Below are 26,798 nucleotides of genomic sequence, written 5' to 3'. Positions count from 1 at the left end.
AAATTAGGACGACTCATCATATTGTTAAACTTACCTTTATAATTCTGAAGCAATATATGTGCATGGGCTCTTTGGCAGTAATATTCTGCTTTATCAGAATCTTGTTCTACTGCTGCAGTCAGCTCCTGCAAAAACAAAACTGCAGTTCATAAACACTGTAACTTAGCAACCCCACTGAAACAAAACTACCAAGGACTCAAGTTCTAAAATAAAACATTTGGCTAATAAACAAAAACATTCTCACTTACACTTTCATTTACATCTTAGATTTCAGAAAAACATTAATAATGGGCCATGTTATTTCTGGTAAGGCACATAGATAACCCTTATTTTCCTTTTACCAAGATAACATTATACACAGCCTAATGAATTTGTCATTACAGTCACATGGTATACATGCATACATGAGCTAAGTAGGAACTGCACACAAAACATCCAAGTTTCCAAGAATACTTTGTGTTCAAAGATATGAAACATCTGCTTTCCAAAATGTAAATCATGGAGCATTTTGTTTAAATTATATACTTCAATTTTCATATCCTTCATCACATTTTACAATCATATGACTATATTTTCACAGAAAAAATTGGAAAGTTACTTTGTGTTTTTAAGCAAAACAGATTCTCATGTTTTTCAAAAAAAAGATAGTTAGATGAAAGATGGTTAATATTTTTCATGGAGTTTTCACCAATGAACAATACCAGGTCAAATTACACTCATTGCAATGGGAGGTTTTTTGATCCCCATCTTTGTGGGTGGATGAAAGTCACGCAGGAGAGACTTTTGATACAGAAAATCTACAGGCATTTCTTTAAACCACCTTCAAAGAATTTAGAGTACACAGAAGTACAATCAAGTAAAATAAATGTCAAATAAATAATTGCTGATATCGACAGTAGGAGATGCGAATAGATACCTGTCAAAGAAGTGGGTTTTTAGGAAGAGAATTTTAAAGAAGCAGAAAGAATTCTGTAGATGTGGACTTTAGAGCTAAAAGCACAACTGCAAACGGTGGGTCAAAGGAAAGAGTAAACAAGAGGAATGAAAGCTTGACTGTGTTTATAGGGCTAAAGATTCTGTAGTGAGAAGCGAGCAAAGATGCGCAGGAATTTAAATACAAGGATGAGATTTCGCAATGTGGTACATTGGAAGACCAGAATTAAATGTCAGTCGATGAGTACATGGGCTCTGGGTGAGGAAAACAGTGTGGGATAGAATAAAGACAGGAGTCCTAAATAAGCTGAAATTTAGGGAGCATGGAAAATGAGGCCACTAGGAGAACGTTGGTATGGGATGGTTCATCAACAAAGGGTCCAAGGTTGAACGAATGTAGGTGATATTACAGGAGGTAGCAGTAAATAGACTTTGAGGGGTTTAGCACAGGGGGTCAGAAGCTCAGGATCATGTAGAAATCACACTGAGTAGTATGGTTCTGCCTGAGACAATGTTCAGGAGGAGAATATGGCATCACGCAGGTCAAAGCTAAGTTTCCAATAGATGTTCTAAGCTTTGTACCTTTCCCATCTTACAAACTTAAATTCTGCTATCTTAGCAATAAAACATGAAGCCCATCCCATCTGTATAGTTTCCCAGAACTTGGCCCAGTGCCCTAAAAATCTGAAATGTCTGTCTAGCCTCATTTTGATATGTTAAACTGCTGCTTCCCAATAAATCTGGGATCATCAGCAGATTAATAGCCTAAATAACATGTGTATTAATCCAACACCTAACTCACTTCCTTTGGAAGAATTTTGTGCTATTCTTTCCTGTTACTGACCTGAAATGGAAACATGACTTCAAGGTTGCACACGCTTCCTTTCCTGATTTTTTTTTTTTACCCATTACAGATGGGAAACAGATTCAAAAAGCGGGCGGCACGGTGGCACAGTGGTTAGCACTGCTGCCTCACCTGGGTTCAATTCCAGCCTAGGGTCACTGGCTGTGTGAAATTGGCACATTCTCCCACTGTCCACGTGGATTTCCTCTGGGTGCTCCGGTTTCTTCCCACACTCCAAAGATGTGCGTGTTAGGTTGATTGGCCACACTAAATTGATATTGATCCTAGTGTCAGGGGATTAACAGGGTAAGTATGTGGGGTTATGGGAATAGGGTCTGGGTGGGATTGTGGTCAGTGCAGACTTGATGGCCTGAATGGCCTCCTTCTGCACAGTGGGGATTCTATGTAATTCTAAAAGGTGTCTATGCAGAGGGATCTGGGAGTCCTTGTGCACGAGTCTCAGAAAATGGGTATGCGGGTGCAGAATGTTATAAGAAAGCCAAATGGAATCTTAGCACTTATTGCAAAGGGCCTAGAGTATAAAAGTAAAGAAGTGTTGTTACAATTGGTGGGACCACACTTGGAGTTGTGTGTTCAGTTACGTTCAACTTCTTTGAGGAAGGATGTGGTGACAGAAGAGGTTCACTAGATCGATTCCAGGTTTGATGGAGCTGTCATATGAGGAGCTTGGGCTTGTACTTGCTGGAGCGGAGAAGAATGAAGGGGGGATTTGATTGAGGTATATAAAATACTCAACGGGATTGATAAAGCAAATGTTAACCAAACGTTCCCACTTCTAGAACAGTTTAGGACAAGAGGTCATAGTTGTAGACTAAGAGAGGGGAGGTTCAAGACAGATAAGGAGAAGCTACTTCACACAGAGGATTGTGAATCAATGGAACTCTCTGTCCCAGAGTGCAGTGGATGCAGAACCAATCAATGGATTCAAGAAGGAGATAGATAAATATTTGATTAAAAGCGGGATAAAGGGCAATGGGGAAAAAGCAGGGAAGTGGATGAGATGGAGATCAGCCATGATCATATAACATGGCAGAACAGGCTCAAAGGGCTGAATTGCCTACTCTCGCTCCTAATTCCTATGTTCCTATACCAGTCCCTTAGGATAGCAGGACAGGTGGATATAGTGGTCAAGAAGGCAGATGGTATACTTTCCTTTATTGGCCAAGGCAGAGAGTTTAAGAGCAGGGAGGTTATGCTGGAATCCATATTATAGGAGCAATGTCATAGCATTGGAAAGGGTGCACAGGAGATTTACAGGATGTTGCCTGGGCTGGGGATTTTTAATTCCATAGATATTGGATATACTGGGGTTGTTTTCCTTGGAGCAAAGGAGACTGAGGGGGAGGCATGACAGATGTACAAAATTATGAGGGGCATAGATAAAGTAGACAGGAAGAAACTTCCCCCTTGGTGGAGGGATCAATGATGAGGGTGCATAGATTTATGGTAAGGGGCAGGAGGTTTAGAGGGGATGAGAGGGGAAACTTTTTCATCTGGGGTGTGGGAGTCTGGAGATCCCTGCCTGAAAGGGTGATGGAGGCAGACACCCTTGTAACATTTAAAGTAGTATTTAGATGTGTACATGCGATGCCACAGCATACAAGGCAATGGACCAAGTGTTGGAAAATGGCTTGATAATAGTTAGGTGGTTTAGGCATGATGAAATGAAGGGCCTTTTCCTGTTCTGTATACCTCTGTGACTATTACTTAGTATATGTAAAGAATTATGGTACTGATCCAAACTGGATCCCTGGAACAGTGGAGGCCAGAACAGGTCCAATGTCCTATGAAATGGCCAAAGAGAAAAGGTGAGGGTAGACCTGGACCATTTGAGAAGAAGAGAATCGCTCAGAGAACTGGTGGAGCAGTCCGCCAATTCTGTCAATGACATTGCTATGGATGAAATACTGCAGCAAGCTACCTAGAGGAACAGCTAAGTATTGGTCCAATGGGAATTGGAAAAGCTATCTATCTACATTGACATACCTTCACAACTCGAGAGTCAATGCATTGAGGTTCAAACCGAAGTTACCTCCACTGTTGGAGCATCTACTAGCGAGTTACAACACTCCCAAAGAATCAGGAAGTCTTCGTTTTGTGTTTGAGATCCATTTGCTGTATCATATTGTAAATAGTTCAATTGTTATGGAAATGTACTAATCAAGAACTTAAAGATGGAAGGGGTGTGTTAGCATGTTTCTTTAAGAGGTGAGTTTTCGGAGGGTCGCAAGACCATAAGACATAGGAGCAGAATTAGGCCACTCGGCCCATCAAGTCTGCTCCGCCATTCAATCATGGCTGATTTTTCTCATCCCCATTCTCCTACCTTTTCCCCATAACCCCTGATCCCTTATTCATCAAGAACCTATCTGTGTCTTAAAGACACTCAATATCCTGGCCTCCACAGCCTTCTGCGGCAAAGAGTTCCACAGATTCACCACTCTCTGGCTGAAGCAACTCCTCCTCATCTCTGTTTTAAAGGATTGTCCCTTTAGCATGAGGTTGTGCCCTCTGGTTCTAGTTTTTCCTACTAGTGGAAATATCCACTCCACATTCACTCTATCCAGGCCTTGCAGTATCCTGTAAGTTTCAATAAGATCCCTCCTCATCCTTCCAACGAGTACAGACCCCCAGTCCTTAACCGTTCCTTATACGACAGGCTCTTCATCCAAGGGATGATTCTTGTGAACCTCCTCTGGACCCTTTCCAAGGCCAGCACATCCTTCCTTAGATACGGGGCCCAAAACTGCTCACAATACTCCAAATGGGGTCTGACCAGAGTCTTATACAGCCTCAGAAGTATCGCCCTGCACTTGTATTTTAGCCCTCTCGACATGAATGCTAACATTGTATTTGCCTTCCTAACTGCGACTGAACCTGCACATTAACCTAAAGAGAATCTTGAATAAGGACTCCCAAGTCCCTTTGTGTTTCTGATTTCCTAAGCATTTCCCCATTTGGAAAATAGTCGATGCCTCCATTCCTTCTTCCAAAGTGCATAACCTCACACTTTTCCACATTATATTCCATCTGTCATTTCTTTGCCCACTTTCCTAACCTGTCCAGGGCGGCACGGTAGCACAGTGGTTAGCACTGCTGCTTCACAGCTCCAGGGTCCCGGGTTCGATTCCCGGCTCGGGTCACTGTCTGTGTGGAGTTTGCACAGGGCGGCACGGTAGCACAATGGTTAGCACTGCTGCTTCACAGCTCCAGGGTCCCGGGTTCGATTCCCGGCTCAGGTCACTGTCTGTGTGGAGTTTGCACATTCTCCTCGTGTCTGCGTGGGTTTCCTCCGGGTGCTCCGGTTTCCTCCCACAGTCCAAAGATGTGCGGGTTAGGTTGATTGGCCAGGTTAAAAATTGCCCCTTAGAGTCTTGGGATGCATAGGTTAGAGGGATTAGCGGGTAAATATGTGGTGGGATTGTGGTCGGTGCAGACTCGATGGGCCGAATGGCCTCCTTCAGCACTGTAGGGTTTCTATGTTTCTATATAAGTCCCTCTGCAGCCCCCCTGCTTCCTCATTACCACTTGTCCCTCTACATATCTTTGCATCATCTGCAAACTTAGCAACAGTGCCTTCAGTTCCTTCTTCCAAATTAATGTATATCGTGAAAAGTTGTAGTCCCAGCACCGACCCCTGAGGCACACCACTAGTCACTGGCTGCCATCCTGAAAAAGATCCCTTTATCCCCACTCTCTGCCTTCTGCCAGTCAGCCAATCCTCTATCCATGCCAGGATCTTACCATTAACACCATGGGCTCTTAAGTTATTTAACAGTCTCCTATGTGGCACCTTGTCAAAGGCCTTTTGGAAATCTAAATAAATCACATCCACTGGTTCTCCTTTATCCAACTTCCTTGTTACCTCCTCAAAGATCTCTAACAGGTTTGTCAGACATGGCCTCCCCTTGATGAAGCCGTGCTGACACACTCCTATTTTATCATGCACTTTAGAGCACTCCACGATCTCATTTTTAATAATGGACTCTAAAATCTTGCCGATGACTGAAGTCAGGCTAACCGGCCTATAATTTCCTGTTTGCTGCCTCCCTCCCTCCTTAAACAACGGTGTTACATTAGCTACTTTCCAGTCCTCTGGGACACTCCCTGGCTCCAGTGATTCCTGAAAGATCACCACCAATGCCTCCACAATTTCCTCAGCTATCTCCTTTAGAACCCTGGGATGTATTCCATCCGGTCCAGGTGACTTATCCACTTTGTTTCCCCAGAACTTCCTCCTTAGCGATGGCCACTACACCCACCTGTGCCCCCGATTCTCCTGGAGCTCTAGCAGCCCACTGGCGTCTTTCACCGTGAAGACTGATGCAAAGTAACTTCAGTTCCTCTGTCATTTCTGGGTTTCCAATTATTACTTCTCCAGCCTCATTTTCCAGTGGTCCAATATCTATTTTTGCCTCTCTCTTACCTTTTATACATTAAAAACTCTTCCCATCTTCTTTTATATTACTAGGTAGCTCATATTTCACCTTCTCCCCCTTATTGCTTTTTTAATTGTCCTCTGCTCATTTTTAAAGGCATCCCAATCCTCTGGCTTCCCACTAATCCTCGCCACTTGTATGCTTTTTCTTTTATGCTGTCCTTGACTTCCCTCGTCAACCATGGATGCCTCGTCCACCCCTCAGCATGTTTCCTCCTCCTTGGAATAAATTTCTGTTGTGTCTCCCGAATAACCCCCCAAAACTCCTGCCATTGCTGTTCCACAATCTGCCCTGTTCGGCTCCCTTTCCAATCAACTCTGGTCAGCTCCTCCCTCATGTCTTTGTAGTTACCTTTATTTAATTGTAATACCGTTACATCTAATTCCAGCTTCTCCCTCTGAAACTGCAGGGTAAATTATATCATATTGTGGTCACTGCTCCCTAAGGGTTCCTTCACCTTAAGTTCTCTAATCAAGTCTGCCTCATTACACATCACCAAATCATGTGGCCCGTTCGGCCAATTGGGCTGCAGCGTGTGACTCCTGGGCTGAACGCAGGTCTTCCCTGCAGTTAGGATTCTGGAGTCAAAGAGTACGGTAGCCTTGATATCACTCTCTGTAAATAGCTATTTACCTCTGGTGACCAGATGGCAACAGTGACAATGAGAATCAAGCATGCTGGGAATTTTAACACGTTGTGTTAAACACAGATGCAGGTCAGGGAAGACTACGGCAAGTCATGACCTGTCTGTGAGATGTGACCTGACATCTCCAGTGTTGACCAAATAAGGATGACCGTTTGGATTGATGCTAGACATGCCGGAGCCATTATTACCCATAAATGATGAGACAAAGTAATTTACGGGCAGCTTGGTATAAACATTTGGGTTGTTGACAAGCAATTCCACTGGCTATAATCGAACTTTGTGATCGGTTTCTGGTGGCATCAGTGGCTGAGTGCCAGAGAACTTTCTGAAAGAATGTGCAATGTTTAGGATAAAAGATGGGCTTTTAGTATTTTTTCGACAGGGGTAACTTGAGAATCAGATTCGCAATGTGTGCACTGGGAGGTAGATTCATAGTAAGAGTTTTAACAACACCAGGTTAAAGTCCAACAGGTTTATTTGGTAGCAAATACCATTAGCTTTCGGAGCGCTGCTCCTTCGTCAGATGGAGTGGAAATGTGCTCTCAAACAGGGCACAGAGACACAAAAATCAAGTTTCAGAATACTGATTGGAATGCGAATCCCTACAGCCAGCCAGATCTTAAAGATACAGACAATGTGGGTGGAGGGAGCATTAAGCACAGGTTAAAGAGATGTGTATTGTCTCCAGACAGGACAGCCTGCAAGTCCAGGAGGCAAGCTGTGGGGGTTACTGATAATGTGACATAAATCCAACATCCCGGTTTAGGCCGTCCTCATGTGTGTGGAACTTGGCTATCAGTTTCTGCTCAGCGACTCTGTGCTGTCATGTGTCATGAAGGCCGCCTTGGAGAACGCTTACCTGAAGATCAGAGGCTGAATGCCCGTGACTGCTGAAGTGCTCCCCCACAGGAAGAGAACAGTCTTTCCTGGTGATTGTTGAGCGGTGTTCATTCATCTGTTGTCGTAGCGTCTGCATGGTTTCCCCAATGTACCATGCCTCGGGACGAAGGGTACTCTGTCCGCCGTGTCCATCTTCTGAGGTCGTCGGTGCGGTTTTTCGCTGTGGCGCGTCGGGACACGGTGGACAGAGTACCCTTCGTCGTCCAGTACTTCCCCGGAGCGGAGAAGCTATGGCATCTCCTCCGGAGCCTTCAACATGTCATTGATGAAGACGAACATCTCGCCAAGGCCATCCCCACACCCCCACTTCTTGCCTTCAAACAACCACGCAACCTCAAACAGACCATTGTCCGCAGCAAACTACCCAGCCTTCAGGAGAACAGTGACCACGACACCACACAACCCTGCCACAGCAACCTCTGCAAGACGTGCCGGACCATCGACACGGATGCCATCATCTCACGTGAGAACACCATCTACCAGGTACACGGTACATACTCTTGCAACTCGGCCAACGTCGTCTACCTGATACGCTGCAGGAAAGGATGTCCCGAGGCATGGTACATTGGGGAAACCATGCAGACGCTACGACAACGGATGAATGAACACCGCTCAACAATCACCAGGAAAGACTGTTCTCTTCCTGTGGGGGAGCACTTCAGCAGTCACGGGCATTCAGCCTCTGATCTTCTGGTAAGCGTTCTCCAAGGCGGCCTTCATGACACACGACAGCACAGAGTCGCTGAGCAGAAGCTGATAGCCAAGTTCCGCACACATGAGGACGGCCTAAACCGGGATGTTGGATTTATGTCACATTATCAGTAACCCCTACACCTTGCCTCCTGGACTTGCAGGCTGTCCTGTCTGGAGACAGTACACATCTCTTTAACCTGTGCTTAATGCTCCCTCCACCCACATTGTCTGTATCTTTAAGACCTGGCTGGCTGTAGGGATTCGCATTCCAATCAGTATTCTGTAACTTGATTTTTGTGTCTCTGTGCCCTGTTTGAGAGCACATTTCCACTCCATCTGATGAAGGAGCAGCGCTCCGAAAGCTAATGGTATTTGCTACCAAATAAACCTATTGGACTTTAACCTGGTGTTGTTAAAACTCTTACTGTGTTCACCCCAGTCCAACGCCGGCATCTCCACATCATGACTACCAGGTAGATTCATACCAGAGAACAAGCCTGGCCAGTTCACTCAAGCAGCTGGTATTTGTTTCGGTCAAAACGTAAAGTTAAAGAATTAAAGTTGGAGTTAAAAGGGTTCAAGTTAAATGAGTTGAAGTGTTGCAACTAATATAAGTTTATGTTGAGTGTTGGCACTCAGAGTATTAAATAAAGAGAAAAGGTTTTGTTCCAGCGAAAGCCGAGTCGACTCTGGCCTTTGGTTTGTCACACAAGGGGAAAATAGCTGGCAAAAGGTTTAAGTTTTGCAGCCGGATAACACCTCTAATAAACCGTTCATTCATTAATCTATTTGGTGGCCGCCTGTCTTTGAAGATACTACAATCCCTTAACCAATTTCACTAAAACTAAAATTTGACTTGGCCATATCATACTGCTGTTGTAGGCCCTTACTGTGCACACACTAGTCATCACATTTCCCCACAACAGAGATCATTCTTTGAAAGCAATTAATTGGCTGTAAATATTTTGGGACGTTGAGCATATGAGATGCGTAATAAAAATGCAAAATCGTTGCTCAATGTAAAACTGCATGGGACTCTTGTTGTAGGTACCGGAAAGTGGGAAACCTGTATTATAATACATACTTTTGAAAATCATGAAATATTACAATATCTAAATAAAATCTCTTTCTTTAGAATGGGGGTGAAATTTCTTATAGGTGGGCAAAGACATTGATTCAAAATAATTGGCAAAAGAACCACAGGTAACTACAAAGAAATGCACTGCAGGAGTGGCGGAAGCAGATTCAATAATAACTTTCAAAAGAAATCTTAAAAAAAAACAGCAATGGGAAGAGTAAAGGAATTTGAGAGTCAATAGCATTACCTTAACACCCTGGAAGTCATCACTGACACAGTACCAGCAGAATAAATGCCATGGCTATGAGGGCAGACCATTGGCAGGGTATCATCCAGTGAGCTTACCACTTGATGCAAAGCCATGCCAACACCTATATATGATGTGGAGATGCCGGCGTTGGACTGGGGTAAGCACAGTAAGAAGTCTCACAACACCAGGTTAAAGTCCAACAGGTTTATTTGACCTGTTGGACTGTAACCTGGTGTTGTGAGACTTCTTACAACACCTATATATGTCAGCATTGTGGGAAAATTCTCCATATTCGTAGAAGAGTGCAGCTCTAACAACAATCAAGTTCAACATCGTCCTGGACAAAGCAGCCCGCTTGATTGGCACAATATCTATGATCAAACACTCACTTCTTTAACCACAAGCACACCATGTCTACAACCGTCTACAAAATGCACCAATATAAACAACTTTTCCTTATACAGCACCTCTATCATAGAATGTTTACTCCACAGGAAGCCATTCAACCTACCATATCTGTGCTGACTCACTGCCAGAGCAACTCTGAGTCTCACTCCCCTGCTTTTTCCCAGTAGCCCTGACAATTGCGTCTTCAGGTAATTATCCACTTCCCTTACAAAGCCATAACTGTATCCAACTGCACCACATTTTCAAACAGTACATTCCAGATGCTAACCATTCATTGCTCAAAATGGTTTGCCTCCTGTTGCCTCAGGTTCTTCTGCCATTGACCCTGAACTGATGTACTCTGGTTCCCAATCCTTCCAACAATGGGAAAAGTTTCTCTCTATCTACTCTTAATTTTGAACACTTCAATCTAACTTCCTCTTAAACATCCCTTCTCTAAGGAAAAGACCCCAGCTTTTCCAATTTAGCCATGTAACAATTTCATCATCCCTGGTTCCACTCTCCAGAATCATTTCTGCACCCTAATACTTTCACACCCTTTCTGAAAGGTGGTGTCCAAAATTTGACAATACTCAAAACTGAGGTTCATTATAACCTGCTTCTTCTTGTATTCTGTAACTAATTGTAAAGCCCAGGAACCCATATGCTGTATTAATCACTTTCTCAACGGGCTCTGCCAATTTCAACGATTGGTTAAACCCCCAGGTCCCTTTGCTCCTTCAACTCTTTACATTGCCTTCAACCATCCATACCAAAATGTATCACTTCACGCTTCTATACATTAAATTTCACCTGCCATGTATTTAATTGTTTCACCAAAATGTCTACATTCTTTTGAAGGTTATCACTATCCTCCTTACAGTTCCAAAATTTCCAAGTTTGCTGTCATCCAAAAATTTTGAAATTGGCCACAGCACACCAAGTCAAGGTCTTAAATGTAGATCAAGAAAAGGAGCGATCTTAATGGATCCCCACACTACACCTCCCTCGTCCAAAAAAACATTTTTTAAAAAATGGTGTGCCACCTTCTTGAACCAATCCATATGTTGCAAATGCATCCAAAGTGCTGTTAGGAAAGGAGTTCCAGGATTACGACGCAGCAAGAGTGAAGGAACAGCAATACAGTTCCAAGTTAGGATGGTGTGTGGACTGGAAGGGAACTTGAAGGTAGTAGTATTCCCATGCATCTGCTACCTTGTAATTCTCAATGGTGGAGGTTGGGGGTTTGGAAGATGCTGCTTTGGTGAATTGCTGCTGTGCATCTTGTAGATGGTACACACTACTGGTGCAAGGACTGAATGTTGAAGCTGGTGGATGCACTGCCAATCAAGTGGGTTGTTTTGACCTGGATGGTGTTGAGCTTCTCAAGTGTTGCTTCAGCTGCATTCATCCAGGCAATGAAGAATATTCCATCACACTCCACACTTGTGCCTTGTAGATGGTGAATTACCCGCCACAGGATTCCCAGCCACAACCTGCTCCTGCAGCCACAGTATCTAAATGGCTGGAAAAGTTATTTTTGGTCCATGGGAACCCCCAGAATTTTGATGGTTGGGGACTCAGTGATGGCAATGACATTGAATATCGAGGAGAGGTAGTTAGATTCTCTCTGCAAATGATCATTGCCTAGCACTTGTGTAGCACAAATGTTACTTGTCATTTAGCAGTCCAGTTGTCCAGGTCTTGCTATGTGTCCTGCTGCAGTATCTGATCAGTGGAAAATGGTATTGGACAATGCACAATTCCATGTTAGACCATGATTTTAGGGAGGGTCATTATGAACTAGCTGAAGTACTTTAGCACAGTTGTACATAGCCTTGGTGAGATCACATCTGGAATACTGTGTAGATTAAATCTCCTTATTTGAAAAAAAATGTAATTGCATTAGCAATACACAGAGAAGATTCACTCAACTCATTCCTGGCATGAAGAGCTTAGGTTATGAAGAAAGGTTGAACAGGTTAAGACCTAGAACCATTTGAGAAAAACGAGAGGTGATCTTATTGAAACTTACAATCCTGAGGGGATTTGACAGAGGAAATATGAGGAGAATATTTCGACGTATTGAGGGGAGAACTAGGGGACAAAGTTGAAGAATAAGCAGTTTCATTTTAATACTACAATGAGGAGGTGGAGGCTGGGTCATTGAATTTATTCAAGGCAGAGTTGGACAGGTTTTTGACAAGGGAGTCAAGAGTTATGGGTAGTGGGGGCAGACAGGAAAGTGCAATTAAGACCACAAACAGATCAGCTACACAGTCTTGTTAATGGTGGAGAAGGCTTAAAGTGCCAAATGGCTTACTTCTGATCCTAAGTCCTATTATTTTTTGGTTAGATGACACTACCCTGAGGAAATTTTGCAGTGTTGTCCTGGGACTGAGGTGGTTGGCCTTCAACAACCACAATCATCTTCCTTTGAGCTCGATGTGACTCCAATCAGTGGTGAATTTTCTCTCCAATTATCATTGACTTCAGTTTTGCTAAACTCCTCAAATGCTGCCTTGATGTCAAGAGCAGTCACCTTCATCTCACCTCTGAAGTTCAGCTCTTTTGTCAACGTTTAGACCAAGGTTGTAATTAAGTCAGGATCTGATCGGCACTCATGGAACACAAACTATGCATCAGTGCCCAGATTATTGCTAAGTAATGCTTGAGAGCACTGTTGACAATATATTCCAAATGTGCAGGTTAGGTTGATTGACTATGGTAAATTGTCCCTTAGTGTCCCAAGATGTATAGGTTAGGGGAATTAGGTAAATGTATGGGGTAATGGGTCCTGGGTAAAATGTTCTATTGGAGAGTTGATGTAGACTTGATGGGCCAAATGGCCTTCTGCACTGTAAGGATATGATTCCATCACTTTGCTGAGTACACTGATGGGACAGTAATTAGCTGGGTTGGATTTGGAGTGTTGTAGCTGTTCTGGAACAGCTTGACTCGGGGCAAGGTTAGTTGTGGGGCACAAGTCAACAGTAATAATGTCGGAATATTGCCAGGGCGCATCATCTTGGAACTATCAGTGGCTTCAGCCGTTTTTTGAAACCATGGGGAATTAATTAAATTGGCTGAAGACTAGCATGCGAGATGTCTGGGACCTCAGGAGGAGGCCAAGAAGTTAAAGATGGTTGCAAATGTGCCTCCTCCCCGTTATTTGTTTAATCGTCCACCACCATTCATAACGGGATGTGACAGCACTGCAAAATTTTGATCTGATTCGTTGCTTGTGGGATCGATTAGCTGTCTTTTGCATGACAGACAACAGAAGCAGAATGCTAAGTAGTCCTGAGTTATAGCTTCACCAGGCTGACACCAAATTTTTAGCTATGCCTGGTGCTGCTCTTGGCATGCTATCCTGCATTCTTCTTTGAAACAGGGTTAAACGCCAAGTTTGATGGTGCTAGTGGAGTGACGGATATGCTGGGTCAAAGAAAGATTATAGCTGAGTACAATTCTGCTTCTGCTCAAGGCCTACAGCACTTCATGGATGCCAAGTTGTGTCTTGCTGGACCTGTTCGAAATCTATCCATTTAGCACATGGTGATAGTGCCACATAACACAGTCAAGGATATACTCAGGATGAAGGCAAGACTAATCTCCATAAAGGATTGTGCAGTGGTCATCCCAATCAATACTGTCATGGATGATGCACTGGTGGCAGGAAGATCAAAGAGGACAATATCAAGAAGTTTTTTCTTCTTGTTGGGTTCCTCACTACTTGCTGCAGACTCAGTCTCACAGTTATATCCTCTTAGGACCTGGCCAGCACAGTCATTACTAGTCCATTGACATTACCACTATGTCACTGCCAACTCACTAATCTGTTTCCTGTAACTTAGCCAACTTCATATCTATGCTGCCATTGTCCCTTGGATGTGGGTGCCAGAGGCAATGCCAATATGTATTTCCCATTCCTAACTGCCCTTTAATTAAGTGGCTTGCTAGGCTATTAAAGACAGCAGATAAGAGTCAACCACATTGCTGTATGTCTACTCACGTATAGGCCAGACCAGGTAAGGATGGCAGATTTCTTTCCCTAAAGGGAGCCTGATGGGTTTTTATGACAATCTATGATAAATTTCCCGGCACCATCACCAAGGTTGCTTTTAATTTTTGAGTTTTTTTCATTACAATTCAATTCATAGCATCATAGAATTGCTACAGTGCAGCAGGTCATTCAGCCCATCGAGCCTACACCAACTCTCTGACAACAACCCCATCCAGGCCCTATCTCTGTAGCCCCATATATTTTTACGCCACTAATCTCCCTAACCTACACATCTTTGGATACTAAGCGGCAATTTATTATGGCCAATCAACCTAACCTCTACATCTTTGGACTGTGGGAAGAAATCAGAGCACCCAGAGGAAACCCACACAGACATGGGGAGAACATGCAAACTCCACCCAAGGCTCGATTTAAACCCAGGTCCCTGGCACTGAGAGGCAGCAGTGCTAACTATTGTACCACTGCGCCACCCAGCATCATCAAGATGGAGAATGACATAGTTGACTCTGAGATTAGAGTCCTGAATCTTAATAAAGGAAACTTCTATGATATGAGACAAGAGTTGACCATGATAGATTAGGAAACGTTACTTAGAGATGGTGGATAGGTACGGCAAACATTCAAAGAGTGCATGGCTGAACGACAATTGTTAATTCCCGTCCGATGCAAAAGGAAAATTGGAAAGGTGGCCAAACCATGGCTTACAAGGGAAATAAGAGACAGTATTAGATTAAAGGGAGAGACACACAAACTGGCCAAGAAATACAACAGACCTGAGGATTGGGAGCAATTTATAATTCAGCAAAGGAGGACCAAGGGACTGAATAAGGAGGGGAAAGTAGAGTATGAGAATAAGCTTGCGGGGAACATAAAAATTGACTGGAAATGTTTCTACAGGTATGTGGCGAGAAAAAGATTGGTGAAGCCAAATGTAGGCCCCTTACAGTGACAAACGGGAGTTTATAATGGAGAAAAAATGGCTGACCAACTGAATACATATTTTGGTTCTGTCCTCACAAACGAGGACACAAATAAGATACCAGAAATGTTGGGGAACATAGGGTTTAGTGAGAGGGGGGAGCTGAAGGAGATCAGCATGAATAGAGAAAGAGTGCTGGGGAAACTGGTGGGATTGAAGGCCGATAAATCCACAGGGCCTAATAATCTACATTCCAGGGTACTTAAGGAAGCGGTCTGAGAAATAGTTGAAGCATTGGTGGTCATGTTCCAAGATTCTATAGACTCTGGAACGGTTCCTACAGATTGGAGGGTAGCTAATATAACCCCACTATTTAAAAAGGTAGGGAGAGAAAACAGGGAATTATAGGCCAGTAAGTCTGACGTCGGTAGTGGGAAAAATTCTAGAATCTATTTTCAAAGATTTTATAGAAAAATGCTTGGAAAACAATGACAGGTTTGGACAGAGTCAGCATTGGTTTATGAAAAGGAAATCATACTTGACAAATCTACTGGAATTCTTCGAGGATGTAACTAAAGTTTTTTGATTTTATTTATTATAAAGTGAATAGTATTGTTTCTTGCATACTAGACAAAGCATACCGTACAGAGACGGAGATGGCAGAATGTAGTTTTACAGTCATAGCTAGGGTGTAGATAAAGATCAACTTAATGTGAGGTAGGTCCAGGTGGAAGAGAGTATGCCCAGGGTGTATGAGGTCCTTAATTACGCTGGCTGCTTTTCCGAGGCAGCGGGAAGTGTAGACAGTGTCAATGGTGGGAAGCTGGTTTGAGTGATGGATTGGGCTTTGTTCCCGACCCTTTGTAGTTTTTTGCGGTCTTGAATAGCGCAGGATACAATCAGAAAGAATGCTTTCTACGGTGTATCTGTAAAAGTTGGAGAGAGTCATAACGGGCATGCCAAATTTCCCAAGTCTTCTGGAGAAAGTAGAGGCATTGGTGGGCTTTCTTAACTATAGCATCCGCGTGGAGGGACCAGGACAAGTTGTTGATGATCTTTTCAGCTAAAAACTTGAAGCTCTCGATCATTTCTACTTTGTTCCTATAGATGCAGACAGGGACATGTCCTCCGTTACGCTTCTTGAAGTTGATGACTTATCTCCTTCGTTTTGTAGACATTGAGGGAGAACAGTAGCACAGTGGTTAGCACTGCTGCTTCACAGCTCCAGGGACCTGGGTTCGATTCCCGGCTCGGGTCACTGTCTGTGTAGAGTTTGCACATTCTCCTCGTGTCTGCGTGGGTTTCCTCCGGGTGCTCCGGTTTCCTCCCACAGTCCAAAGATGTGTGGGTTAGGTTGATTGGCCATGATAAAATTGCCCCTTAGTTTCCTGAGATGCGTAGGTTAGAGGGATTAATGGATAAAATATGTAGGGATATGGGGGTAGGGCCTGGGTGGGATTGTGGTCGGTGCAGACTCGATGGGCCGAATGGCCTCTTTCTGTACTGTAGGGTTTCTATGATTCTATGATAATTAATGTCATCGCACCAGAGTCTCTATCTCTTTCCTGTACTCCGTCTCGTCATTGTTTGAGATCCGACCCACTACAGTGGTGTCATCAGCAAACTTGCAAATCGAGTTAGAGGAGAATTTGGCCACACAGTTGTAGATGTATAAAGAGTATATATAGTAAGAGGCGGAGGACACAGCCTTGTGGGGCACCAGTGTTGAAGATGATCATGGAGGACTGGGTGTTCCAGGGTTGAGTGCAGGGTCAGGGAGATGGCGTCTGCTGTGGACTTGTTGCGGCAGTAGGCGAATGGTAATGGATCCAGGCAATCTGGGAGGCCCAAATTGATTTTAGCCATGGCCAACCTTTCAAAGTACTTCATAATGATGGATGTCAGAGCCACCGGATGATAGTCATTAAGGCGCACTGCCTGGCCTTTCTTTGGTACCAGGATGATGGTTGTCTTCTTGAAGCAGATAGGCACTTCAGATTGGTGTAGAGGTTGAAGATGTCTGCGAATACTCCCGCCAGCTTGTCCATACAGGATCTGAGTGCTCGTCCGGTACCCCGTCCGGGCCAATCACTTCCCGGGGTGAGGATGTGCTCACGCTGACCTCCTGCTCAAAATGGGCATACAATGCATTAAGCTCATCAGGGAGGGGTGCGTTGGTGCTGGCGATGAATTGATGAAGGGGAGCTGACGGATGTGATTTATTTGGACCTTCAGAAGACTTTTGACAGAATCCCATATAAGAGCGTGTAAAATTAAAGCACATGGAACTGGGAGTTGTGTATTGAGATGGATAGAAAACTGGTTGGCAGACAGTGACTAGTGGGGTACCGCAGGGATCAGTGCTGAGACTTTAGCTGTTCACTATTTTTATTAAATGATTTAGATAAGGGAATTAAATGTAATATCTCCAAATCTACTGATGACAAAGCTGAGATGGAGGGTAAGCTGTAAGAAGAATGCAGAAACTCTTCAGTGTAATTTGCACAAGTTGAGCGAGTAGGCAAATGAATGGCAGATGTAGTATAATTTGGACAAACATAGAAAATAGAAGCGGAGTAGGCTTTGAGAGCCTGGTCCGCCATTCATTTTGATCATGGCTGATCAAATTCAATAGCCTGATGCCGCCTTCCCCTATACCCTTTGATCCCTTCAGCCCCAAGAGATATATCTTATTTCTTCTCGAGTTCACACACCGTTTTGGCCTCAACTACTTTCTGTGGCACTGAATTCCACAGATTCAGTACTCTCTGGGTGAAGAAATTTCTCTTCACCTCAATCCTAAAAGGTTTACCCCTCATCCTTAAACTCTAGTTCTGGACTTTCCCATCATTGGGAACATTCTTTCTGAATTTACCCTTTCAAATCCTGTTAGAAGTTCCTACGAGATACCCTCTCACTCTTCTGAACTCTAATGAATATAATCCTAACCGACTTAGTCTCTCCTCATTTAACAGACCTGCCATCCCAGTAATTTGCCTGGTAAACCTTTTCTGCATTCCCTCTATAAGCTAGGACATCCTTCCTCAGATAATGACACCAAAACTGCACACAATACTCCAGGTGTGGCCTCACTAACACCCTATACAACTGTAGTAAATCCATCCTCTCCATCAGATTTTCCTGGTCAAGCTGGCACCAAGAGTCAAAATCACTGCTGCCAAAAAATGTGAGGTGAACCATTTTAGAAGCAAAACAGGAAGGCAGATTACAATCTGAATGGCCATAACATGGGAGAGAGGAACGTTCAACAAGACCTGGGTGCCCTCGTACACCAGTCCCTGAAGGGAAGCACGCAGGTGCAACAGGCAGTAAAAAAGGGCAAATGATTTGTTGGCGTTCATAGTGAGAGGATTTGGGTACAGGAGCAGGGATATCTTGACCCAATTACACAGAGCCTGGTGAGGACATAGCTGGAATATTGCATCCAATTTTGGTCTCCTTATCTGAGGGAGGATGTTCTCACTCTAAGAATGCAAAGAAGTTTAACCAGACTAATTCCTGGGATGGCACGACTGACATGAGGAAAGATCGAGTTGGTTAGAATTGTATTTGCTGGAGTTCAGAAGAATGACGGGGGATCACGTAGAAACCTACAAAATTCTTACATGTCTAGACAGGGTTGATGCAGGAAAAATATTCTTGATTGTAGGGGTGTCCAGAACCAGGGGTCACAATCTAAGGATACGGGGTAAATCTTTTAGGACGAAGATGAGGAGAAATCTTTTCACCTAGAGAGTGATCAGCTTGTGGAATTCACTACCACAGAAAGTAGTTGAGGCCAAAACATTGTATATTTTCAAAAAGCAGTTAGATATAGCACCGTGTGTTCCCCACCCGGAAACCATGGATGAACAGGGATAGCCATTGCTTGCTGAAGTCCAGGTCTGATGCGTTCAAGTCAGGCGACACTGACCGGTACAAGAAAGCCAGATACGATCTAAGGAGATCCATCAAAGATGCCAAAAGACATTACCGGACCAAGCTAGAGTCCCAGGCTAGCCACACCAACCCCCGTCGACTATGGCAAGGTCTGCAAGACATAACAGGCTACAAGATGAAGGCATGTAAAATCGCCGGCTCCAATGCACCCCTCCCTGATGAGCTCAATGCAATCTACGCCCGTTTTGAGCAAGAGGTCAACGAGAGCATGCCCTCCACCCTGGATGAACCTGTGTCTGGGGTCACCATTGCAGATGTCAGAGCAGCTTTTTGAAGGTCAACCCACGGAAAGCAACTGGCCCAGATGGGGTACCCGGACGTGTACTCAGATCCTGCGTGGATCAGCTGGCGGAGGTATTCACAGACATCTTCAACCTCTCTTTACAACAATCTGAAGTCCCTATCTACTTCAAGATGACGACCATCATCCTGATACCCAAGAAAAATCAAGCAGCGTGCTTTAATGATTATCGGCCGGTGGTTCTGACATCCATCATTATGAAGTGCTTCGAAAGGTTAGTCATGGCACGAATCAATTCCTGCCTCCCGGACTACCTGGATCCACTACAGTTTGCCTACCACCACAACAGGTCCACAGCAGACGCCATTTCCCTGGCCCTGCACTCAACCCTGGAACAACTAGATAACAAGGACACCTATATCAGACTCCTATTTATTGACTACAGCTCAGCCTTCAACACTATTATTCCCACAAAATTCATCTCCAAGCTCTGTGGCCTAGGCCTCGGCACCTCCCTCTGCGACAGGATCCTGAACTTCCTAACTCACAGACCACAATCAGTAAGGATAGGCAACAACACCTCCTCCACGATCATCTTCAATCACCGGTGCCCCACAAGGCTCTGTTCTCAGCCTACTATACTCCTTATACAACTACGACTGTGCGGCCAAATTCCCCACCAATTCGATTTTCAAGTTTGCTGACAACACCACCGTAGTGGGTCGGATCTCAAACAATGACGAGACAGAGTACAGAAATGAGATAGAGAATCTGGTGAACTGGTGCGGCAACAATAATCTCTCCCTCAATGACAACAAAATGAAGGAGATTGTCATCAACTTCAGGAAGTGTAAAGGAGAGCATGCCCCTGTCTACATCAATGGGGACGAAGTGGAAAGGGTCGAGAGCTTCAAGTTTTTAGGTGCCCAGATCAATAACAACCTGTCCTGGTCCCCCCCCATGCCCACACTATAGTTAAGAAAGCCCACCAACACCTCTACTTTCTCAGAAGAAATTTGGTATGTCAGCTACGATTCTCACCAACTTTTACAGATGCACCATATAAAAAACATTCTTTCTGGTTGTATCACAGCTTGGTATGGCTCCTACTCTGCCCAAAACCACAAGGATCTACAAAAGGTCATGAACGTAGCCCAATCCATCACACAAACCAGCCTCCCATCCATTGACTCTGTCCACACTTCCCACTGCCTCGGCAAAGCAGCCAGCATAATTAAGGACCCCAGCACCCCGAACATTCTCTCTTCCACCTTCGGGAAAAAGATACAAAAGTCTGAGGTCACATACCAACCGACTCAAAACAGTTTCTTCCCTGCTGCTGTCAGATTTTTGAATGGACTTAGCTTGCATTAAATTGATCTTTCTCTACACCCTAGCTATGACTGTAACACTTACATTCTCTCGTTTCCTTCTCTATGAATGGTATGTTTTGTCTCTATAGTGCGCAAGAAACAATACTTTTCTCTATGTTAATACATGTGACAATAATAAATCGAATCAAATTACGGCAAAGGGAATCAAAGGACATGGGGAGGGGGAAGGCAGGATCAAACTATTGAGTTGGAAGATCAGCTATGATCCTAATGAATGGTTGAACAAACTCAAACGGCCGAATGGCCTCCTCCTGCTTTCTATGTTTCATTGCCCCTCATAATTTTATACACGAGTCATGTCTCCAATCAATATCCTCAGAAGGAAAACCAACCCAGTCTGCCCAATCTCTCTTCATAACTAAAATCTCCAGCCAGGCAATTCTGGTAAATCATCTCTGCACCTTTTCTAGTGCTATCACATTCCTTGGTCAAGGCTGTCCTGAGGAGGAGTTCATAGAATGTATCTGCATCAGTTTCAACAGTATGTAATGGAACCTATGAGGAAGCAAGCTATCCTAGATCTGCTCCTGTGTAATGAGATAGGAATAATTAATGATCTCATAGTTGGAGATCCTCTTGAAAGGAGCAATCACAATATGGTGGAATTTAAAATGCAGCTGGAGGGTGAGAATGTAAAATCCAATACCAGTGCCTTGTGCTTAAACAAAGGAGACTACAATGGGATGAGGGAGGAGTTGGCTAAGGTAGATTGGGAGCAAAAACATTATGGTGGGACAATTGAGGAACAGTGGAGGACTTTTAAAGCGATCTTTCACAGTGCTCAGCAAAAGTATATACCAGTGAAAAGGAAGGACTGTAGGAAAAGGATAATCAGCTATGGATATCTAAGGCCATAAAGGAGGCTATCAAATTGAAAGAAAATGCCTACAAAGTGGCAAAGATTAGTGGGAAACTAGAGGATTGGAAAATCTTTAAAGATCAACAGAAAGCCACGAAAAAAGCTATAAAGAAAAGATAGATTATGAGAGTAAACTAGTTCAGAATATAAAAACAGATAATAAGTTTCACCAAATATATGAAATGAAAAAGAGTGGCTAAGGTCCTTTAGAGAGTGATTTAGGAGATTTAATAAGAAATGAAGAAATGGCCAATGCATTAATCAGGTATTTCATGTCGGCCTTCACAGCGGAAGACACAAATAACATGCCAAAAATTGAAGACAGGGAGGCTATGGCAGGTGAGGACCTAGAAAAGATAATCATCACTAAAGAGGTAGTGCCAGGCAAGCTAATGGCTAAAAGTAGACAAGTCTCTTGACCCTGATGGAATGCATCCCAGGGTACTAAAAGAGATGGCGGGGGAAATAACAAAAGCACTCATGATAATTTATCAAAATTCGCTGGACTCTGGGGCGGATCCGGCAGATTGTAGAACAGCAAATGTGATGCCACTATTTAAAAAAGGAGGTAGACATAAGGTGGGTATAGGCCGGTGAGCTTAACTTCAGTAGTGGGGAAAATGCTTGAATCTATCATCAAGAAATAGCGAGATGTCTGGATGGACACTGCCCCATTAGACACACACAGCATAGATTCATGAAAGGCAGGTCGTGCTTAACTAATTTACTGGAATTCTTTGAGGACATTATGAGTGGGGTGGACAATAGGGAACCAATGGATGTAGTGTATTTGGATTTCCAGAATGCATTCGACAAGGTGTTGCACAAAAGACTGCTGCATAAGATAAAGGTGTACGGCGTTATGAGTAATGTATTAGCATGGATAGAGGATTGGTTAACTAACAGAAAGCAAAGACCGGGGATAAATGGGTGTTTTTCTGGTGTGCTTCAGGGATCAATGTTGGGACCACAATTGTTTACAATTTACGGAGGTGTTTTGGAGTTGAGGACAAAGTGTAGCATGTCACAAGTTCGCAGGTGACACCAAGATGCATGGTGCAGCAAAGTGTGTAGAGGACACAGTCTGCAGAGGGATACAGATAGTTTGAGTGAGTGGGCAAGGGTCTGGCAGATGGAGTACAATGTTGGTAAATATGAGGTCATCCATTTTGGTAGTAATAAAAGCAAAATGGACTATTATTTAAATGGTAAAAAATTGCAGCATGCTGCTGTGCAGAGGGACCTGGGTGTCCTTGTGCATGAATCGCAAAAGGTTGGTTTGGAGGTGTAGTAAGTAATTAAAGCAAATGGAATTTTGCCCTTCACTGCTAGAGGGATGGAGTTTAAAAACATGGAGGTTATGTTATAACTGTATAAGGTATTGGAGAGGCCACACCTGGAGTACTGTGTACAGTTTTGGTCTCCTTACTCGAGAAAGGATATACTGGCACTGGAGGGGGTGCAAAGGAAATTCACGAGGTTGCTTCCAGAGTTGAGAGGGTTGGCTTATGAGGACAAATTGAGTAGACTAGGACTATGGAAAAATGAAGGGGAATCTTATAGAAACATATAAAATTATGAAGGGAATAAATAAGGTAGAAGCAGGGAGGTTGTTTCCACTGGCGGGTGAAACTGAACTATGGGGCATCGCCTCAAAATAAGGGGGAGCAGCTTTAGGACTGAGTTGAGGAGGAACTTCTTCACCCAAAGGGTTGTGAATCTGTGGAATTTCCTGTCCAGTGAAGCAGTTGAGGCTGCCTCGTTGAATGTTTTTAAAGGCATGGATAGATAAATTTTTGAACAGTAAAGGAATTAAGAGTTCTGGTGAGTAGGCGTGTAAGTGAAGCTGAGCCCACGAAAAGATCAGCCATGATTCTCATTGAATGGCAGAGCAGGCTCAAGGCACCAGATTGCCTATGCCTGCTTTTAGTTCTTATGTTCTTATAATGTGGATTCCACAACAGCGCACAATACCATAGCTGTGGCCTAACCAACGTTTTATGAAGTTCCAGCATAACCTCCCTGCTCTTAAATTCTATGTTAAAGTCCAACAGGTTTATTTAGCAGGAAAAGCCACTAGCTTTCGGAGTGCTGCCCCTTCGTCAGGTGAGTGGGAGTTCCATTCAAAAACAAGGCATATAAAGACACAAACTGTTTGTGAATAGAACTCCCACTCACCTGATGAAGGGGCAACGCTCCGAAAGATAGTGGCTTTTGCTACCAAATAAACCTGTTGGACTTTAACCTGGTGTTGTGAGACTTCTTACTCTGTTTACCCCAGTCCAACGCCGGCATCTCCACATCTTAAATTCTATGCCTTGGCTAATAAAGGCAAGTATACCATATGCCTTCTTGACCACTTTATTCACCTGTCCTGCTACCTTAAGAGATTGGTATACATGCACACCAAGGTCCCTCTGATCCTCAGTGCTTCCCAGAGTCCTGCCGTTCATCATGTATTCCCCTGCCTTGTTTGTCTGACCCAAGTGCATCACCTCACACTTGTCCAGTTTGAATTCCCTTTGTCGTCTGTATCTTCCTGTTGGAAAGACATCACCATTCCTTTACTTACATAAAAGGTCTGACGAACGGTCATCCTGATTCAAAATGTTGGCTCTATTCCCTATCCACGGATGCCATCAGACCTGCTGAGATGTTCCAACATTTTCTGTTTTGTTTCAGATTCCAACATCCGCAGTACTTTGCCTTTATCTTACCATTCGTTCACTGTTGCTGGAACAAAATCCAACAACTCCCTTACCAGTAGAACTGTGGATGTATTTACAGAGTAAGAAGTCTAACAACACCAGGTTAATGTCCAACAGGTTTATTTGGTAGCAAAAGCTACTAGCTTTCGGAACAGGCTGTTCCTTCATCAGGTGGATAGGAGTTCTGATCACAAACAGGGCACAAAGACACAAACTCAATTTACATGAATAATGATTGGAATGTGAGTCTTTACAGCTAATCAAGTCTTAAAGGTACAGACAATGTGAGTGGAGGGAGCATTAAGCACAGGTTAAAGAGATGTGTATTGTCTCCAGACAGGACACCTAGTGAGATTTTGCACATCCAGGCAGGTTGTGGGGGTTCCAGATAGTGTGGCATGAACCCAGTATCCCGGTTGAGGCCGTCCTCATGCGTGCGGAACCTGGCTATCAGTCTCTGCTCAGCGACTCTGTACTGTGTGTCGTGAAGGCCGCCTTGGAGATCAGAGGCTGAATGCCCGTGACCCGGAGATCAGAGGCTGAATGCCCGTGACCGCTGAAGTGCTCCCCAACAGGAAGAGAACAGTCTTGCCTGGTGATTGGCGAGTGGTGTTCATTCATCCGTTGTCGTAGCGTCTGCATGGTTTCCCCAATGTACCATGCCTCGGGACATCCTTTCCTGCAGCGTAACAGGTAGACAACATTGGCCGAGTTGCAAGAGTATGTACCGTGTACCTGGTGGATGGTGTTCTCGCGTGAGATGATGGCATCCGTGCCGATGATCCGGCACATCTTGCCGAGGTTGCTGTGGCAGAGTTGTGTGGTGCTGTCGTCACTGTTCTCCTGAAGGCTGGGTAGTTTGCTGCGGACAATGATCTGTTTGAAGTTGTGCAGTTGTTTGAAGACAAGAAGTGGGGGTGTGGGGATGGCCTTGGCGAGATGTTAGTCTTCATCAATGTTGAAGGCTCCGGAGAAGATGTCGTAGTTTCTCCGCTCCGGGGAAATACTGGACGACGAAGGGTACTCTGTCAACTGGGATCTTGGGTTCATGTCAAACTATCTGTAACCCTGACAACTTGCCTGGATGTGCAAAATCTCACTAGCTGTCCTGTCGGGAGACAATACACATCTCTTTAACCTGTGCTTAATGCTCCCTCCACTCACAGTCTGTGCCTTTAAGACTTGATTAGCTGTAAAGACTCACATTCCAATCATTATCCATGTAAATTGAGTTTGTGTCTTTGTGCCCTGTTTGTGATCAGAACTCCCAACCATCCGAAAGCTAGTGGCTTTTGCTACCAAATAAACCTGTTGGACTTTAACCTGGTGTTGTTCGACTTCTTACTGTGCTTACCCCAGTCCAACGCTGGCATCCCCACCACACGATGTACTTACAGCACATGAATAACACTGGTTCAAAAAGGCATGGATAACACTGGTTCAAAAAGGTGGCACCAGCACCTTTACAAGGACAATTAGGGATGGGGAAAAAACACTGGGCTTGTCAGCAACACTCTCACGACCATGAACGATAAGGGAAAAAAACAGATAAGTACATCAAACAATTGCTTGTATTACAAGTTTATATCTGAAATGTGTACTTTAATCCCCGCCTTGTAACCACGCTGCACCCGAGCTCGGTCTGGCCTCTCCCGCAAGTTCAAGGCCCGGGCGAAGTGGCTGGGTCGCCAATCAACTTTGGAAACCTAACGGGCCGCGCATTTAAAGGGGGAAAGGCTTTGACTCACCTCCAGAGCTTTCTCCGGACATTCTGCTATGAACTGGTCTGTAAAGACTCTGTCAAAACAAAACAGATCAACAAATGGGGAGGGGCAGTTATTAGCAGCACTGCCTGCTAGGCCCGCACTTAAAACGCCATCGCTGCAGCCACGCCGGCCAGACTTACCGCTCCGTCGCCATCTCCCTGTTCCTCCTGTCAGCGCCGCCGATTTGAAGAAAGTTCTGGAAGAAGGAGCCAGGATCACCGCCGCCAAACAGTCACCGTGAGGGCGCAAGAGAGAAGCAACGCGCTTGCGCAGTGAGAGAGAGGGAGCCTGGGCGCACAGCCAGCGCGGCGGCCATTTGTGTAAAGATCCGTTTGCCTGGGAAGATGGAGAGCTCCTAAAGGAAGTGCGATTTCATCATTGTTTCTCTTTAAAAGAGAGCCGCTGAGTTAGATTCATAGAATCAGTATTTAGGTAGCGCCTTACACTTCAGCCATTAAATAACAGCTTAAACCAGCAGATTTCAAATGCCAAAAAGGCATGTTGAAAACAACAACTTGAATTTATTTTTCGCTTTTAACGTAGCCCCAACTACCCCAAAGCGTTTGGCAAGATCATGGACAGTAACTCCTCACTTAACATTGTATTTGTGTTCCTGAAAAGTGCAGCTGCTTAAGTGAAGCAAGATTGCAACCAAGGTTCTCGCAGGAAACAAAATGAAACATTGTGGCCTGTGTTATAATTCTATGTATTGCTAAATTACTATATTCGTGTG

The 26,798-nt window shown here is 44.2% G+C and overlaps 1 protein-coding gene across 2 annotated transcripts in view; it reads right to left on the bottom strand.

Annotated features, from left to right (window-relative positions):
* Positions 1 to 26,338, bottom strand: part of sugt1 (SGT1 homolog, MIS12 kinetochore complex assembly cochaperone) — a 152,089-nt gene extending 125,751 nt beyond the window's left edge. Inside the window, exons 1-3 of one of the 2 annotated variants that reach the window (XM_078221689.1) lie at positions 26,206 to 26,338; positions 26,048 to 26,096; positions 35 to 125 (exon numbers count right to left, since the gene is read on the bottom strand). In XM_078221689.1, coding sequence (XP_078077815.1) covers positions 35 to 125; positions 26,048 to 26,096; positions 26,206 to 26,219 — 154 coding nt within the window. In that variant the 5' untranslated portion in view covers positions 26,220 to 26,338. The remainder of the gene's footprint in view (positions 1 to 34; positions 126 to 26,047; positions 26,097 to 26,205) is intronic. The other variant, XM_078221688.1, reaches the window with a different exon arrangement.
* Between the last annotated feature and the right edge of the window lie 460 nt (positions 26,339 to 26,798).

Source organism: Mustelus asterias, chromosome 10, assembly GCF_964213995.1.
Source record: "Mustelus asterias chromosome 10, sMusAst1.hap1.1, whole genome shotgun sequence".
Classification (NCBI taxonomy): domain Eukaryota; kingdom Metazoa; phylum Chordata; class Chondrichthyes; order Carcharhiniformes; family Triakidae; genus Mustelus; species Mustelus asterias.
The sequence above is the reverse complement of the archived record's forward strand: the minus strand, read 5'-3'. Positions and strand labels throughout refer to the sequence as shown.